Source organism: Canis lupus, chromosome 2 (assembly GCF_011100685.1).
Source record: "Canis lupus familiaris isolate Mischka breed German Shepherd chromosome 2, alternate assembly UU_Cfam_GSD_1.0, whole genome shotgun sequence".
Lineage (NCBI taxonomy): Eukaryota > Metazoa > Chordata > Mammalia > Carnivora > Canidae > Canis > Canis lupus.
Window position 1 is genome coordinate 47,054,307 of NC_049223.1, and position 19,000 is coordinate 47,073,306.

Here is a 19,000-nt window from a genome sequence, read left to right on the forward strand (position 1 = left end):
CACTTTCCAGATAAGTGACTCTGTGCATATGGATGAAGATGCTTGCTGATCTACACACTGTTATAGAAGCCTGAGGCTTAGCATGACTGTGCTGGAGAACAGAAAAGAGCTCAAATTGTACTTTACTTTCGACTTAACTTTCTTCACCTATCACCTATGTTTTTCAAAAGTTTAAAAATCATTTTTTTTAAGAGATCTAGAAGTGGAACAACTAGAGGAAAGAGCCTTCCCCTCCCATTTGCCTATAAAGACATTCTTCCATTTTTTTTTTTCCACCGGCCTTCCCCTTATGCACCGAGAGGTGCATCCCAAAATACCGGACACATGCACAGAAACATAACGTCACCAAAATTTTCCTGGCAAGTAAGGCAGCGAGGGAGCGCCTGCCAGCAGCCCTTCTCTCGGGGACCTGCAGCTTTGGGCTTCCTAAGGGCCTGACCAGGGTTAAGAGCCGAGACCTACAGTTCAAGGTCTCCCGGGCCTGGGCCTTCGGTGGGCGATTTTCTTTAAAAGGCAGAAGCGCTCTCTTCCCTTTAATTTCAATCGAGGCGACGAGGCAGGCGGGTGGGCAGCACCCGCCAACAACCCGCAAAGACGTGGAAGTGTCGAAGGCGCCACGGCTTGGCTTTCACAATAGCGACCGTATCAGCAGCACGGTTTACAGTAAAAACAAGGTGGGGCGAAGAGTGAGGAAGGATGTGCCTAGGGAGGTCATTGGGTCTGTGGCTCGGACCCAGGTTTGCCCGGGCTCTGGGGCCTGCGAACACCGTCCGGGGATCCACCCCCCGCCCCCGCCTCTGCCGCAGAGGAAGGTCGGGTCGGGAGCCACCAGCGCTGCAGGGAGCGCGGCGCGCGTCCCGGGCCGTCCCGGGCCGCGGCGGCGCGACCCAAGTGCGCCCCGAGCGCCCGGGGCGCGCCGTCTGCAGCCGGCGGGGCTGGGAGCGCGCGCCCGCGGGGTGCGCGCGCCCGCGGCGTGTGTACTCAGAAAGGTGTGTTTGCTCAATCCCCCGCCCGGTGTCCCCGCCACCTCGCGCAGGGGCAGCGGGGCCCGGAGCAGGGTCTCGGCGGCGCGGCCGCGGGGCCGGCGGGAGCCGGGGCAAGGTCCCAGCCCCGCGCCGGCGGAGGGTGCGCTGGGCGGGGAGGCCACGCTCGCCAGCCCGGGACGCGCGTCGCACGGCAGCGGGGCAGGTCCCGAGCGCTCGGCGCGTCCGCGGGGGACACTTTGGCCGGCTCGGCCCCCGGACGGGCCGTGGGCGCGGAGGGCACACGGGCACCGGGGCAGCGGGGCGCGCGCCCCCCTTCCCGGCCCGGGTCTGCAAAAGTGAACTGGAGAGCGGCCTCCGAGCGCGGCCAGTCCCGGCGGGGGCGGGGGGAGTTCCCCGGGGCCGTCTGGAGGGGAAGCGGGCAGCCCGGCCGCCCCGGCCGCACCCCCTCCGCCTTCCTCTCCACCCCCGTCCCCCGGGTTCCACGCCGCATTTCTTTGTTTTGAAAGCGCCTCCTCCGCCCAGAGGCTTTTCCCCGGCGGCCGGGCTCTGACGGGGGGTAGGGGGGGTGGGGCATTGGCTCGCGGGCCCCGCCCCCCACTCAGCCTGGACCCTTCCCGGGGCTCATCCCCCCCCTTCGCCCTTTCCCTCACTGCTCGGACCCACGAGGCGCGTCCTCACTTGCCGGACATCAAAGGCAGACGGGGAATTGGAGGGGGAAGCGGAGTTGGCCGGGGGCACGGGGACCCACCCGCCCACCCGAGGCCCGGCCCCGCTGCCCGGCCCCTCCCGCGGGAACCCCGCCTGGGCCCCGCCCCCCGCGTCACGCCGGCCTGACATTCTCACAACCCGTCGGGCACCCAACCTCGCCGCCCCCGCTACCCCCGTGTCCGCCGAGCGCTCTATTTATGTTTCAGCTCAGCGATTTGCATAGTCCCCGCCCCTGGCCCTAGGTCCCCCTATCGGTGCCCCGCCTCCACGTTGACGTCACGGGGGAGGCCCCGCCTCCGGTGCCCGTACAAGGAGCGGCGGGCCCTAGATGGCAGCGTGGCGTCGCCGCGGCGTGTGCGTGTCGCGCTTCCTTGTGCCGTTTATAGGGTCCCGGCACTTCCGCTGTCGGGTTAGAAGCGGCGCGGTCATGGCGGAGCGCGGACAGCAGCCTCCTCCCGCGAAACGGCTCTGCTGCCGGCCGGGCGGCGGCGGCGGCGGCGGCGGGGGCAGCAGCGGCGGCGGAGGAGCGGGTGGCGGCTACAGCTCTGCCTGTCGGCCGGGCCAGCGGGCGGGCGGTGCGGCTTCTGCGGCGTGCGGGGGCGGCGCGGCGCTGGGGCTGCTGCCGCCGGGCAAGACCCAGAGCCCCGAGTCGCTGCTGGACATCGCGGCGCGCAAGGTGGCGGAGAAGTGGCCGTTCCAGCGCGTGGAGGAGCGCTTCGAGCGCATCCCGGAGCCGGTGCAGCGCCGCATCGTGTACTGGTCCTTTCCCCGCAGCGAGCGGGAGATCTGCATGTACTCGTCCTTCAACACCGGCGGCGGCGCCGCGGGCGGCCCCGGCGACGACAGCGGCGGCCCCGGCGGCGCGGGCGGCGGCGCGGGCGGCGCGGGCGGCGGCGGCTCCTCGTCCTCGCCGGCCGCCACCTCGGCCGCCGCCGCCGCTGCCGCCGCCGCCGCCGCCGCCGCCGCCGGGGCCGGGGTCCCGTCGGTGGGGGCCGCCGGGGCGGCGGACGGCGGCGACGAGACGCGGCTGCCCTTCCGCCGGGGCATCGCGCTGCTGGAGAGCGGCTGCGTCGACAACGTCCTGCAAGTCGGTGAGTCACGGGGCAGCCCCGGAGCCGGCCGGCCGCCCGTCCGCGCGTCCGTCCGTCCGTCCCGCGGGGGGAGGGGGCGCCGGGCCCCCGTCCTCCGCGGAGCCCCTCCGCCCGGCGCGGCCGCACCCCCGCCCGGTGCCCCGGAGCGCTGCGCCCATTTCCTCCTCGCCCCTCCCCGCCCCCGTCTCCCCGGACGGGCCAGCGCGAGTGGGAAATGAATCAGCAGGACTCGCCCCGCGGCGGGGCTGGCGGGTGGGTGCCGGGGGGCCCCGGCCCGCCGCCTCCCGCGCCCTCCTCCCGGGGAGCACGTCCCGGGGGGCCGCTCGCCTTTTTTGGGGGGGGGGGTGGTGGTTGTGGACAAAGGCGCCGGCGGACGGCGGGGCTCCGGCGGAGGGTGTGTGTGGCGGGGCCGTGCGGGGCGGGGGAGGGGGCGCGGGCCGCGCAGACAATGCCGGCGGGGCCGAGCGGGCGGCCGGCCGCGCTCCTGCCCCTGCCCCTGCCCCTGCCCCTGCCCCGCGCCCGCCCTGCCCTCGCCCGTCGTCCGCGCCCGCTCCTCTTTCTTCCTCCGCTGCCCCCTCCCCGCGCCCTGGGTCGGAGGGGTGGGGACGACGGTGCGCTGCCTCTCGGTGGCTGCGGCTCGTGTCGGGGCCCCGACGGGCCGGCGGCCGCGGCGGCGTCTGGGCTGAGCCCGGGGTTGGGATGCCCGGCCCGGGAGGCGCGCGGGGTGGGGGGGCCGGGGCCCCGCGTCCTCGGAGGCCGCCCCCCCATCCCCCCCGCGGGCGTCCCCGAGTCGCTGGGCGCTGCCCTGTGTGCGGGGCCGGAGTTTGGTGGGCGCGGGGCGGCGGCGGCGGCGGCGGTTACGGGCCCTGCGCTCGCAGGCGGCGGCGGCGGCGGGAGCGCGAGGCGGAGGCTCAGGCTCGGCGGCCGCCCCGCAGCCCCCGCGGCCCCGCGCGACCCCGCACTTTGTTCTCCTTTTCAGGTTTATTTGTGCCCCTTTCAGTGTCCCGTCGTCCCCCGAAAGGGGGGACTAAACAAAAGAGTCTATTTCTTTCCAGAGCTTGTAAAGTAGAAGCTGTTTGACAAAGGCGAGAGGAGGACTTGGGATTTAAAGCTGCGCAGCCCTCCTTTCTCTGACAGACCCGGAGAGTTTCCTCCGATGCCGACTTTAAAGGCTCCCCCCGCCTCGCCCCCGCCCCCGCCCCCGCCCCCGCGTTCCCCTCGGGCCGAGCTCTTGCCCTGCGGGGCTGCGAGAGGAACAATGCGGTCCGGGCCCCCGCGCCTCCCGACTGCCTCCCGACTGCCGGCGCGCTCCCCGCGCCCCTTGGCCGAGCGCCGGCCGCCGAGCGTCCTGGTGCCGAGCGCGGTGGTGCCGAGCGCCGTGGCCGATGCCGGGGACCGGGCTGCACGCGGCTCCGGCCCCGAATTCCCGTCTTTTCTTCCCGTAGTCCGTTCTTTTTATCCTTCCCTCTGGGAGTCGAGCGGGGGTCTGGGTAGGGGCCCCCAAAGAGAATTAAGGTTTGATTAATCCTCTCTGGTTAATTTGAATTCTAATGCGATCTGCAAACGTGATTTTCTGCATGGTCATTTGTTTCCAAAGGCAGCCCCCAACGTTGTCTCTTCGAGGTTCGGTACCTTTTCCTTAGGTCTAGAGAGGGTTTAACTTACTTTTGAGGCTCTCCATCTTTTTTTTTTTTTTAATGTAATTAGCATTCTTTAAAGTTACACCTCTCCCCCCCCCCCCCCCGCTCCCCCCCCCCCCCCGCCCCCCCGCCTGGTTCCTGCTGGGTTGAAATGGATTGAAGCACATCCATGGTTTCTCAGTATAACCAAACCAGAGTTTGGGAATTTTTATGGCTTGGCTGGCAATGTTGGATTTTTTTTTTTCTTCTCTCTCCCCTTCTATGCTTGACTCTGCTTGCAAGCAATGAGGAATGACAGGAGAGCACATAGGGAGGGTTTCTTGGCTGATTACATTTAAGCCAGGAATTCACTGTGAAAATAAAGCCAAGGGGCGATAAATAAAAGATGCAATCTTCTCTAGGAGACAGACACACAGCGTGGGCTTTGCCTGCTTTCATCAGCGAAGAGGCCTGGGTGAGTTGTAAAAGAAAATAGTAACTTTTTGAATAGTCCCCAAAGGGGAAGGAGGCCACTGAATGGAGTTGGCAGTGGTTGATGTGAAACAGTATGATGGTTCTTGCAAAGTTTGAAGAGTTGACCACCCTTTCGGAAACACTTACATACGTGCTAAACAAGTGCTGTACAAATTGTGGAAAATATTCTTTTTTTCCCCTCTGAGTTTTGCCAGTTTCCTTAACTTCCAAGTTGTATTACTTGTTGTGCCAGTGAGCTTACGAGATGGAAGGCTGTTAAATGCCTGACAGCTGGCACTGAGATAGAAGACTTACGACCAGGATTTTTTTTTTTTTCTTGGTGGAGAACGGAGAGAATGACTAGAAAAACCATCTAATTTGGCTTTAATTGGTAGGTCAAACTGGTATACTAAGGCAAGAGGTTTATTTTATAATTTTGCAGTTTGAGGTAGAAGTCCTTTCTGCTTCAGAACCTGAAATTGGAAAGGAACACGATACTATGACAGGACCAGAGCAGTTTTCTGGTATTGCAAAACTACAAGTTTGTTCGTACAGAAGTATTCATGTACTTTTGTAGAGGTGACTAAATTATAGATGCAATAGGTAAAATCTAGTTTTTGGACTTTATTTTTTTTATATTGACACTGTTGATTATCTAGGGATTGAGGGTCAGAGAATTGGGACTTCCGGGAAATTAAACATACTTGTTAGTTATTTTTCAACTCCCATTTTAAGAAGAAATTTCAAGGAAAAAAAATTTAAACCTTTGGGGTAGTAGTTGTAAACAGTATTTAATTGGTGCAGAGCTGTCCATCAGCTGATTTTAGGAAGTTTTAGAGAAAGCGTACTTTGCTTGTTTTTACTGAATAATGATCTGTTAGAAGGGAGCCATTGCTTGAGGGTGCTTGTATGTAAATATTATCGGCATTATTGAAGTAATTTTGGAAATCACGTTGAAAAACTTCCCCAAAATTTTGCCTGGCAAAAAGCTTTCCTAATATGATCTGGAACTCAAATTATAAAGACAAATGAATTAGACGACAGACAAATTTAACTGGATAAAAAACTGAAGATCTCTGTAGGGCTGAAAGCATAAGTTAAGCAGCTAACTGTGGCAAATACTTGCAGCCCGATGGAGGCTAACGGAACTCTGAAAAATTGATTGAAAAATAAAAAAGATCAAGAAGTTAGAAAATGGGCAACACCTTTCATAAAGAAATGCAAATGAGTGATAAAATCATTTGTCTTCACTCTTACATAGGAAGATACAGGTAAAGGTGACATGCCATGTTCATCTGCCAAGTCAAGAAAGGTGGGGATATGGTACCCAGAATTGGGTGAGGAGGTAGGAGAAGATGCTACCTCCCCAGCTGCTGCTCGGCTCAGTCTTTCTTGTGTCATTTCTAGGAATTTATCTGACAGATACATAGATATTAGTGCCCAGAAATGTTCTATACAGTGAGCAGTGCTCACTGCAGTATGATTTGTAATGCTGAAAAACTGGAGTCCATGGAAATTTCCATCAGAAGGGCAGTGGTTAAGAAGTACTCAATGGAATTCTATGTAATCATGAAAAATAGTGAAGGAGAGAAATATGTACCGACAAGAAAAGATGACCAGAATATTTCGTTTAAAAACAAGTCAGCTGTTCATATAGTGGGCTGTAATTTCAATAAAAATCAAGAAAGATAGACTTTACTTACAGATGCATAAAAATGAAGGCTACACAAGCAGCCATTGCATAGTGGATATCTTTGGGGAAGGGCAGTTAGGTGGATGGGCAAAGTCTTGGGGAGGATTCTACTTTTCTTTTTATGATTGTGTTATGAGTCAGATTTCTCTTCAAAGTAGAAAAAGAAGCATGTATTTGTTGTCCTAGAAAATCTTAGACAAACTATTCTTGTGTCTTTTAATTAGTTTATATTTTTTGTTTTGGGGTGTGTATGTTCCCTTTCTGAAGATTGGTGTGCATTCAGTTTTGTTTTGAAACGGACAAGTTTCCTTTTGTGCTAATTTTAAAAGCGAGAAGTGTTTAATTAAATAAAACTGGGATCTTCTCTTTATTTTTTTATTTTTTTATTTTTTGGATCTTCTCTTTAGTATGGGCAAGAAGGAGATAAGTTTCAAAAGGAGTTGCTTTTTCTGTTTGTTTTGTTTTGCTGGTAACTTTTGGGAGAAAAGAATTTTGTTCAGAATTCTAATTCTTTGGTAAGCACGTTATTACGGTTGTTTTCGGATTCATGACTTAAAATTTCTTGTTTTAGAGGGTGGCAAGGCAGTAAAAGGGAACCTTTTTTAGAATTAGGGTGGATAAAATTTTAATCACTTAATTGACTTAAGGGTAAGTTGTACTTGAGGGTTTTGATTTTCTTTGTAGATCGGAGATTGTTATGTAAAGATGTGATTCTAGGTGCACTTTCAGAATTGGGTGTTCCGTTTATTGGTGATAGTATATTTCATTGAAAGCATTTTCAAGAGTGAAGTGATAATATAGAATGGCTTAAAATCAGATCCTATACATTTTTCTGCCTTTTGATTAATGAAGAAGTACACAAAAGAAAAAAAATTGAAACTATAGTGGCATTATGTGTTTATTCCGTGCCAGTTGATTTGCTTACAGTTGTTGATTTTTGAAAGTGTCTGTGTACCTCATGCGTGCTCAGCATTGTTCTGAGGAAAGTTAAAATTTCAATTTCAGGTGAGAAAATGTTGGAATTTGTGGTTAATATTTAGTTCTTTGATGGCTAGTATTGGTCCGGTGAGGAAATCTAAGTGTTCAGGAAACAATACTTTTTGTAGCCTAAAGATTTAAAAAATACTGGAAGGCGAATTGCTGATTTGAATAAGCGAACATCTTTACTGTTGCTTCAGTCTTTAACTTCTTGCGGTAGCGTCGTATTCTGAGTATACCTTCGGTTTGGAGGAGAAAAGGCCATCCCCATTATTTTATTTCAACTGTATGTTGAATTTCATCCTTTTTGCAAAGACTTTGATGCCTTTTCTTTTAGAAACATCAGGATGCTGTGGAACACATCCTCTAATAGAAGAATTATTGCAATTAATTGAACAACTCAGGTCATTATTGTCTTAAGTATGTCTTGGCCAATTTTTTAGATGTTTATCCTGGGCCTTTTTTCTTTTTCACAATGGATAATCAATTACCATCAATTCTAAGTCTAAATGTTTCATTTGGAAAGACGGGGGACCAGCGTATCTTTCCTGGTCCCACTCATACTAAGGGTTTAGTTAGTAATCTTTGATTTCAGCTGGTAATATTTTCAGTGAACAGGATGGAAATGGATCAATACTGATTTTTTTTTTTAAATAAACTGCCCCTTTTAAAAATTACATGTTTGGATCTGTAGTAGTAATTCCACATGCTTACATGCTCTATATTTTTGTGTTAGAAAACCAGTTTTCTTCAGTAATTCACAATGAATATGGTACCTTTAAGAAGCTTAGTTACATATACTTAAGATAAAACAAACTCTTGAGGGGATCCCTGGGTGGCTCAGCGGTTTAGCACCTGCCTTCTTCGGCCTAGGGCTGATCCTGGAGTCCCAGGATCGAGTCCCGTGTCGGGCTCCCTGCATGGAGCCCTCTTCTCCCTCTGCCAGTGTCTCTGCCCCTCTCTCTCTCCTGTGTCTCTCATGAGTGAATAAATAAATAAAAATCTTAAAAAACAAACAAACAAAAACAAACTCTTGAGGAGTTAGAAATTTTTATAGGTGCAGTCATTAAATCTGACCTGCCATTGACCTACAACTGTTATATTTAAGAGGACAAATATCCTAAAAAGAAAGAAGATTATAGGTAAGTATAAGCATTTTAGGAACAAAGCAGATTATAGGCAACTGCTTTTAAGTGATAGATTACATGGAACCCACAAAACCATTTTTAGTTATCTTTCAAATTACTATGGTGTAAGTTCAACAGCAGTGCTTTCTCACAACAAAAAAAGCCTAATTTAATTTTCTTGGTTTATTAATTTTTTGACATATGTAACTGGGGATTACTGTAAATTAGAAAACACAAACTTGTTTCCTTCTTGAAATGGATGGAAAGACTCTTGGACTCCTTTTGAGAGAAATCAGTATCACATGGTAATTTGGGGAAAAATTTTACATAGTCTTGCCCCATGAAAGGAGACTCTAGTTTCTCAGTCCTAGCCAGAGTCTCAAAAATAAAGTATGTTGGTTAGATTTGTTCTAAAAACCTAAGTATCTTTACAGTTTTTGGCTTCAGTGCCCTGTGTTTTGCTAAGAATATGCTTTGTACCTGGTTTTTCAGTTCTTTAAAAATAGGATGCTTCCTTTATTTTCCTCATTTAGAAAAGGTGGCTATATCAAGCTTTAGAGAGAATGCAGTACAAAATCTGGTTTTCATTGGAAACTTAAAGATTGAATTTCAGCAAATAGTAAGTGAATTCTGTTGCTGAGGATATGCTAAGTGTTTTCTATTTGTGGGATTCTTAGGTGATAATTAGTTTTGTGTCAGTTAATATGTATTGTATATATTTACATATGCTTATTTATGTATTTGTAACTAATTTGATGTTCACAAGTGAGCACAAAAGGAGATGAACCCAGGTGTCATTTGAGTATCATTACCCAAAACATATTTCGGCGACCCTTGTGTACAGATGCATTGTGCTGTTTCTTCTTAAAATATGCTAACAGATGAGAAGCTGTCTTTACAAAATACTTTTGCATGATAGTCATTATCTACTTGTAGACTGAGGCCCAGACATGTTGAGTAATTTGTCCAGAGAGGGATAGTAAATTTTTTTTGTGTTTTGTTTTTGGTTTTTTTTTTTTTTTTTTTTGAGGGATAGTAAATTGTAAAGCCAAACTTTGAATTTCTGTTTCTTCACTGCCTTTGTCTTTGTGTGGATTGTTTGGTGAGTTTCACAAACCCCAGAACTCAGGACAAGCATGTTCCTTTTTTTTTTTTTTTTTAAACATTTTTTTTATTTGTTAGTAATCTTTACACCCACCATGGGGCTTGAACTCAACCACGACCCCGACAAGAATTGCATGCTCCACTGACTGAAGCAGCAAGGTGCCCCAGCACAAACCTTATTGTTGTTATTTTAATTTTTTAAAGATTTTATTTTTAAGTAATCTCTATACCCACTATGGGGCTGGAACTCACAACCCCAAGATCAATAGCTGCAAAGTCCACTGACTGAGCTAACCAGGTGACCCAGGGCAGGCATATTCTTGTAGCATGACCGGACTGTTGGAGAGATTATTTGGCTGACATTTTGTTGAATGTTATAAAAGTATTTCTAGATAGCATTTTAGTATCGGGCCAAAATATAATGGCTTCAGTTAAGCACTGGTTCTAGCATGCTAAATACGTGCTAATGTGAAATATTGGTAGACATTTGGAAATTTTAGAGGTTCTAAGATGAGATTAAAGTTTTGAAAAAGTTAGGAGTGTTCACCATATGAAACTGTGTTACGGTCGTGTGAATACACTTGAATTTACTCTTATGCCTTTACATCTGTGCAGTAAAGAATTTACCAAAAGTTTAAAATGCTGGGACTCCTGGGTGGCTTAGCGGTTGACCGTTTGCCTTTGGCTCAGGGCGTGATCCTGGGGTCCCCGGATCGAGTGCCACATCGGGCTCCTTGGAGGAAACCTGCTTCTCCCTCTGACTGTGACTCTGCATCTCTCTCTGTCTCTCTCATGAGTAAATGAATAAAATCTTTAAAAAAACAAAAAACAAAACCCACAAAAGTTTAAAATGCTTATGCGGAACAACAGAAGTTAACAGCTGGTAAGAAATGTGATTGCTCTGAATTTAGTATATGTATGAAAACTCAATCAGTTTTGCCTACATTTGACTTGTTTTTGTAAGTTTTTCAGTGTTTTTGTCAGTGTCCCCTTCCCTTAGGCCAGTAGATGGTATGGCTGCTAGATGTAAAGGTTCTCGTAGGTGATCCATGTGGTCTCAAAACTTGAGTACTCTCTCCAACTCTGAAAGACCTCTTGTATGATTGGAGGCGTTTCTTTACTGAGCTGAGCGCGATTTACAGTGGGCCTGTTTAATACTACTGCAGCAGTACCTACTAATAGTAATAATAGTAGGTAACACTTTTTCTCATAGCATTAATCTTGTGCCAGATACTGCTCCAAGCACTTTATGTTTCTTAACATTCCTAAGAGGGTAGGTACTTTTATCATCCTCATTTTACAGATGAGGAAACCAAAGCATAGGAAAAAGATGAGTGACTTTTGCCCAGTCACACAGGCTGATACATTAGCGAGCCAGACACAACCTCTCTGACTGGTGCTCTTACATTCTAAGTAAGTACTGCCCGTGCTGTGTCATCATTAATTATTCCAGAAGGTTAATCTTTAGATTTCTAGTCTTTCTACTTTCTAGAGTGATTTTCATAGTATCCAGAATTTTAAATTGTAATCACAGCTGTGATTTTTAGCATGTATTTTGAAATTTGACTTGAAACACTGCATTTCAAAAGTTGGAGGTATTTGGAATCAAGGTATTTGGAATATCATGATCTGGGTCTAGATTTTGTGTACTCAACAGCCAGTATTATGTGGATTTTATTAGGTTTGGCAGATGGTTGTGTGGGGTGATTTTGATCATCTTCCATTGGGCATTTTTAATTTTTGAAAGAGGAATAACTTCTAGGTTAGGTCTAAATGTAGTAAATATGAAGCCAAGATAATCTCTTGTGATATTTTTAAGAAGTCATTAAACGTTATGATTAAAAATCATACTATTTCTTGTTGCTGGTAAGAAGATTTAATATTTTTTTTTTGGGGGGGGTTATTGGAAAGATGTTAATTTGAAGGATGCAGTAGGACCTGTCAGTACATTTAAACTCTTACTAACGGAACAAGCTGATCAGATAAATTGGAAGCTCATTTAGTGAATTAATGTGCTTAAAATTCAGGTGACTCACTGCCTGATCCTGCCTTATTTAACAGTCTCTCTGTTTACTTAATGCATTTTTCATTGTTAATTGGTGTCAGATCTCTAATGATAGAAGTTATTATATAGAAAATATACATAGGAAGATCACATGTAGAGTGAATCTACAGAAGTAAGATTTAAATTGTCTTAATTGGATTAGTACAATTTCGAATGCTGTATGTGCCACGTTGTACCTGTTAAAATATTTGCTGACAATGACCAGCATTCCTATGAATGAGGAATGTTTTATAATTTCAGTGTAGCAGCAGAGCCTGGAGTCTCTTCTAGTGTTGTGATGGTCTTTCTTGGTGAAGGCCTGCAGAACTTGAAGGCAGCACTGTATTTGGTTATGCTCAACCTTTGCTCCTGCTACCACTTTATATTAATTCCTACAGAGAAGATGGTCATGGTTTTTTTTTTTTTTTTTAAAGATTTTATTTATTTATTCATGAGAGAGACAGAGAGAGAGGCAGAGACACAGGCAGAGGGAGAAGCAGGCTCCATGCAGGAAGCCTGATGTGGGACTTGATCCCGGGACTGCAGGATCACACCCTGGGCTGAAGGCGGTGCTAAACTGCTGAGCCACCTGGGCTGCTCATGGTCATGGATATTTTTCATAAAATAAACCCCTAAAACTCAAGTAACAGAAATTTGTAATCTGATTGGTGTATGTGAGTGAGGACCTTTTTTTGTATACGTTTGCCCTGTTTCTTTAGGACCTTATTATTTTTTTCTTTTAGCAGTCTTTACGCTTCCTTAGGGCTTCGGATTTTGTACTCTTGGCGCCATCTTTTAGGCCTCCCCTTCCTTGCCAGTCACCTGTGTGATATTTGACTTCTCCTTCCTGTGGTCGGTGGTAAAGCTAGGACAGATGTGACCAGTGGCTGCTTTGTGATGATGGATAAAGTCAAGTGAGACTTGAGGGTAGAAGGTGGAGGAGCCTCTGAATCCAGCCTTCTTCAGTGTTATACTGTCTCCTTACTTTCTCTCCTTTCTTCACTGCCCTTCTTCCTTTTTTGAGTGGGGGGAAATGGAGTGGAGGGGATGAGGGGTAGTAGGGAGCCAGTGGTAGGAAAGACTGCCAGAAATCCTGAAGAGGTAGGAAATAGCAGCCAAGAGCTTGTTCTATTCCCTTCCTTGCCTGCATTGTCTCCTCCCCTCCAACCTCCCCTGATTTAGGGGAAGAAAGCTGAGGTCACGAGGACCTGTGTGTTCCAGCTGCTGCTTGGCTGCTATTTTTAGCCTGGCCCTGCGTCAGGCTGGCACCAGGCCATGAGGGCACAGGGCCAGCACGTTCTGGGACTGCTGGCACATGTCAAAAACTGAACTTTTCAGTTATCTGACTAAACTAATTTTCAGACGTATCCTCCACTATGATACTCTACTTATCTCTTCGTTTTTGAAGTGGGATGTACATGTTTGTTTTAAGAAAGGCTTGATTTTTGATAGTGGTCATCATACTGTTATAACTATTTTAGATGGGAGAAAGATTTACAAATTGCCTTATCAGTTCACACTTAGATCCTGCTTGGTAATTTTGGTTTTGTGGTGGCACCAAGAAGTGTGAAATTTGCCACACTTTTTTAATATGCCTTAGGCGTCTTTTAAAGTTGCCACTGCTCTTGAAGTTGTAGAGTCAGAATTGGTTTATGTAATTACAGGTGTCATCAGACATTTTTTAAAAAACACTTGTGCTGTTTTTTTTTTCCTATAGTTGTCAGTGTTCCCTTTGCTAACCCAGCAAAGGGTGTGTTTCGATTTGGTTAATGCTATAGAAATGTGTGTGTGTGTGTGTGTGCCCCGCCAAAAAAAAGAGCTTACTATTCTTGTAGGGAGTAACGAGGTATTTGGAATATCACGATTTGGGTCTAGATTCTGTACACTCTACAGGCAGTATTATGTGGATTTTATTTGCAAACTTAGTTTTAAACTTTCAGATGTACATGTGAATTTCAGGACTTACTTGATTTCTAGATGTGCTCAAAATGAAAAGTAAGTTGTATTCTTGAATATTTTTGGAAAAAAAGTACAAAGAATGTTGGAGAGTGAATCTGTATATTTGGAAGGGGCTGCCATGTGAACATTGCATATATTCTTTCTGGGGTGGTACATAGACAAGCTGAGGTTACGTTAGGGATGATTTTCAGTGTACCATCGACTACACTGAATATGAATAGAACCAGGGATGATGGTTATTCACTTATTCAATGAGTATTGGTGTAATACACTTAGATCTGTTTAATGGCAGGGTAACATTTAGTTCGTGAATTGATCTGATGTCCTTCTTAAGGTAGCACAAAATAATTGGCCAAAATAACTAGAAATAGAATCAAATGGATTTTTTCTTCACTTTGTCTTTAAGGTTGTTATTGGATGGATTCTGCTGAATTCACTTTTGTGAAATAAAGTTTTAGGTGAGGGATTTAGTGAAAGGTGAATTTCTGGTCTAATAGCTTAGAGAAGGCAGATGTTTTAGAGTTTATTTACATTTTTATTTTTATTTGTTTATTTAAAAGATTTTATCTATTTATTCATGAGAGAGAGAGAGAGAGAGAGAGAGAGACCGAGACACAGGCAGAGGGAGAAGCAGGCTACACGCAGGGAGCCCGACTCAGGACTCCATCCCCGGACTCCAGGATCACGCCGTGGGCCGAAGGCGGCACCAAACCGCCGATCCACCCGGCTGCCCTTACATTTTTACATCTTAAAACAAGGTGCTTACTTTGTGGATAAGAGCACAAGCTGTGGGCAGCTTGCTGTTCCTGAGCTAAGAATATTTTATTCTTTTTACTTACAGTACAAATAAAAATTTCATTAAGAAATGTAATAAAAATGTCTTGGGTATAGATTATCAAGTACTTTGATCTCTTACACAGTGTAGTAATTGTACCATTTGGTGTCTTTCTGCAGTTAGTGGTTATAACTAGGTATTCCAAAGGTGTCTTGGAAAAAGATCCATTGATCTATGTATGTTTCTCTAGATGGGTGTTCACTTATATAGATCTATCTGTATAACTTAATATGATTCATAGAACACTGCAATCTACTGGATGATAGTAGGTAAGTGACTGTGTTATGGATCCTTACTGTAATTTATATTTTCTTTAGTTGAGTCATGTAAATGATGTCAGTACCAGGTCAGCTTGTCAGTGTTCCCTTTGCTAAGGGCTTTAAAACCAAAGCCCAGAAGGTACTTTGACTAGTGTGTTTTAGAGTCCTTATAAGCAAAATGCTCAAATGATGTTCCTTAGTGGAACTTGCCAGAGAAAATGTCTTTGCCATTTTCAGGGATCTCTCTTAACAACTTACTAAAAAATTAGCATTTTGTGTAAGCTGTTTCATACGTAGGAAATTCCAAAGTACAAGATAGTATTGTATTTTTGCTTTTAATAAGGACTATTGCAGTGGGAAAAAAAGTTTTCAAAAAACTATTAATTTTATCGATTTATGGCAAAGTACTTCTATTTTAAAATGGATAGATTTTTAAAAAAAATTTGTTTTAAAGGTAATTTGTTTCTTTTTTTTTTTTAAGATTTTATTTATTTATTCATGAGAGACAGAGAGAGAGGCAGAGACACAAACAGGCAGAGGGAGAAGCAGGCCTCATTCAGGGAACCTGATGTGGGACTCGATCCTGGGTCTCCAGGGATCATCACACCCTGGGCTGAATACGGCGCTAAACCACCGAGCCACCCGGGCCGTCCGGTATTTTCATTTATGATTTTTCATGCTCATTTTTTTTTTTTTTTTTTATTATTCATGAGAGACACACACAGAGAGAGAGGCAGAGACACAGGCAGAGGGAGAAGCAGGCTCCATGCAGGGAGCCTGATGTGGGACTCCATCCTGGGACTCCAGGATCACACCCTGGGCCAAAGGCAGGCGCTCAACTGCTGAGCCACCCAGGCGTGCCTCATGCTCATTTTTAATAATTTGCTTTCATAGTTTATAAGTTCTGATGTATTAGAAAAAATTGGTGATAAAGGAGCCAGTGATTATGGGTTTATTCAAAATTCAGTGCATGTATTAAGTCTGCATTTGTCTTAGTAGCTCTTAGTGGCTTGTGTTTTGATTTTGGTAAATCATGAGACTGCTGAGTTCTTGTGTTCTGTTAAATTTGTGTTTTGACATACAAGTATATATATATATATTTAAACTGTGTGCATGCATGTGTGTGTTTTGGGGTCTTAGGAAGGAATGGTGGTTGTGATGGGTTAAAGCACAAAAAATTCAAATAGCCATGTTCAGGTATACAATGCTTATTTTAAGAATTTATATTTCTTTGGATTGCGTATTTAACATTGTTCTATAAAAATTATTTTTTACTCAACCTTCTCCCTCCCCCAGTTCCTCCTCTTAAAAATAGTAATAACTGAGAAGGTAATCGTGAAAGTTCAGTGTATAAAGACCGTCTGCATTATTATTTTTTAAAAGATTTTATTTATTCATGAGAGACACAGAGAGATAGATAGATAGAGAGAGAGAGAGAGAGAGAGAGGTGCAGAGACACAGGGAGAGGGAGAAGCAGGCTTCCCTTCCCACGCAGGGAACCCAATGTGGGACTCCAGGATTATGTCCTGAGCCAAAGGCGGCGCTAAACCGCTGAGCCACTGGGGATGCCGGACAGTCTGCATTATGATAGTTTTAGGGGTGTATTGGCTGTTGCATTTTTGAAATAAAAAATGTAAAAAATTTACTTCGAGTTGCTCCTTCCCTCTTTGATCCTTTGCAGTTGTGGAGTTGTGGATCAACTAGTTGTCTTTTTTGGTTTGCTCTTTTAATCTTAGAATTGAGCTTTGATCCTGACTCAAGAAGCCTTATTTAATAAATCTAGAAAATTCTATTATGTCTTGACTTTTTAAAGAATCCTTATTTAAGGGGATCCCTGGGTGGCTCAGCGGTTTAGCGTCTGCCTTTGGCCCAGGGCACGATCCTGGAGTCGCGGGATCGAGTCCCACGTCAGGCTCCTGGCATGGGCCTGCTTCTCCTTCCTCCTGTGTCTCTGCCTCTCTCTCTCTGTCTATCATAAATAAATAAATCTTTAAAAAGTAAAAAAAATAAAATGACTTACAAAAAAAAGAATCCTTATTTAAAAAATCTAGAACTGTCATACTGTTCTAAGAAAAGATACAGTAAATTGGGTGCGTTGAGATAATATGGTTTTCCTCCAGTGAAAAAGTAGGCTGACCTTCTGAAATTCTACGAGGGGTTGTTGTGGAGACTGATACTGGCCTATCTGATTCATGACCTTTTCCAAACTTGAGAACACAACTTAGAACTTGTCCTAAATGTAAATATTAGAGGAAGTGAGAGATGATTTCTTAGGAGAAATCAGAAATCACATCTTTTGTAGGACTGCAGATTTCTAAGCTTCTTTAATAGAGGGAGCAACAGTTATCACATGACTCAAAATATGAGGTGCTAACAAACAGATGTAGACATATTTTGCCATACATAGTTACAGAGTCATTTTGAGTTGTCCCTTGTTTATTTTTAGTCTTATTCTTTGGGATGAAAATCTGAGAGTATTTAAATGCAAAGTCCCTTTTTGGTGTAAAAGATGTGAAAGATGTATCTGCTAGATTGAAAAAAATAAGGTACTAGCAAATTTTAAATTCAGGTGAGCCAACTATTAAATAGTGCCCATGCAGCGTATATGTAGTAGATGTCAAAATGTTACTTGAGTAATAAGCTTAGATTACATCCCAGTCTTTGTGGATGCCTATGTGAAATTCTCTTAGATGGAAAAAAAGCTCCCAAGTTGTAATTTCTATTTAATTTTCTGAATCTGAGTTGCTAGAACTTAATCTATTAAGAGGTATTTAGGGGCACCTGGGTGGCTGCTCAGGTGGTTAAGCATTGGGCTTCTTGCTCAGTGGGGATTCTGCTCCCCCCCTCACTCTGTCACTACCTCTCTCCAACTTCTGTCCCTCCACACTGCTCATTCTCTCCCTTTCTCTCTCTCTCTCAAATAAAATCTCTTAAATTAAGAGGCATGTTAATAGGAATATGACCACAAGATAGGTAGATTAGTTGTTAGGACTTGGTTTATTATCATCAGTTTAATTTCTGCAGATAGAAATAACCTTATAGATGTAGTTTCTTTCTTCCTTTTTGTTATTTGAGGGGACTTTTTCTTTAAGCTTACTAACTTGTTAACAGCATTGACCAAAAGCTGTTATAAAAGCAGTTTATTTATTTGATCATTCCAACCCTAAAAAGAAAATAAATTGGGCATTCCTGTGTAGAACAGTACTTTTGAGTTATCCAAGAAAATAACTTTCAATTATAAATGCCTTTGAGGGATTAAGAGATTGCTTTTTCCTTTTATTGGCTATTTTACTTTTTAAAGAAACTGGCAGAAAATAAATTTAATTAGTTTTTTTTTTTTTTTACCTTTTTTTCTAGATGACTTATAAAGCACATATAACTTCAAAACATCCCACAAGATCTGACATCTTAAGAAAAGACATTGGCTAATTAATAGGAATGGTCTACAATATGCTGATGACTTTCTTTTGGGATGGAATTTGCTTCAGACTCATTTTTGCCTAAAATGGGATAGTCAAACTGTGTTTTGAACAATAATTTGATAATAAAAGTGCACTCCCAGTGCGTTATTGGGTGGCCATGTGTTCCCATTTGTCCAATCTTAGTTTATGCCTCATTTCCTGGCACAATTGTCAGCAGTCCTCTCTTCAGATCATAAAGTATGTAGTTACTACAGTCATATGTATATCTTGTTTTTCACAAAGGGGGGGCAATTAATAAATCATTTTAAAATTAAATACTCTGTGAGTTTGCACACACGTGCTCCAGGGTGTAAGGAGAGAGGGAGAAAGGAAGAGGGAATTTGTTTGAGAAGGAGTTGTTGGGACTGAAAGGAAACTTTTGTCTTAACTCTGGTCTTCATCAGCTACTCAATCTCTTTCAGATAGGAAATAAATGATTTCTGTCTGGGTTCTTATTCACATCTAAAGGAAACAAGAGAGTCTCATACTCTCTGGGTTTGATGTGTCTCTTCTCTCAGGCACCTGCTCCCTTGCCCTCTTTACCCTCTTACTCTCCTCTACACACCCCCACCCCATCCCTTGCACTTTTTTTTTTTTTTTTTGACAATTTAAAGATAAGTGGGCAGCCCTGGTGGCCCAGTGGTTTAGTGCCGCCCTCGGC

General features: G+C 45.4%; 1 protein-coding gene across 1 annotated transcript in view; it reads left to right on the forward strand.

The window, feature by feature from the left end:
* The first annotated feature begins 2,106 nt into the window (after positions 1-2,106).
* ZSWIM6 (zinc finger SWIM-type containing 6) overlaps positions 2,107-19,000 on the forward strand; it is a 194,087-nt gene continuing 177,193 nt past the window's right edge. The window contains exon 1 of the mRNA XM_038530694.1: positions 2,107-2,785. Coding sequence (XP_038386622.1) covers positions 2,122-2,785 — 664 coding nt within the window. The 5' untranslated portion in view covers positions 2,107-2,121. The remainder of the gene's footprint in view (positions 2,786-19,000) is intronic.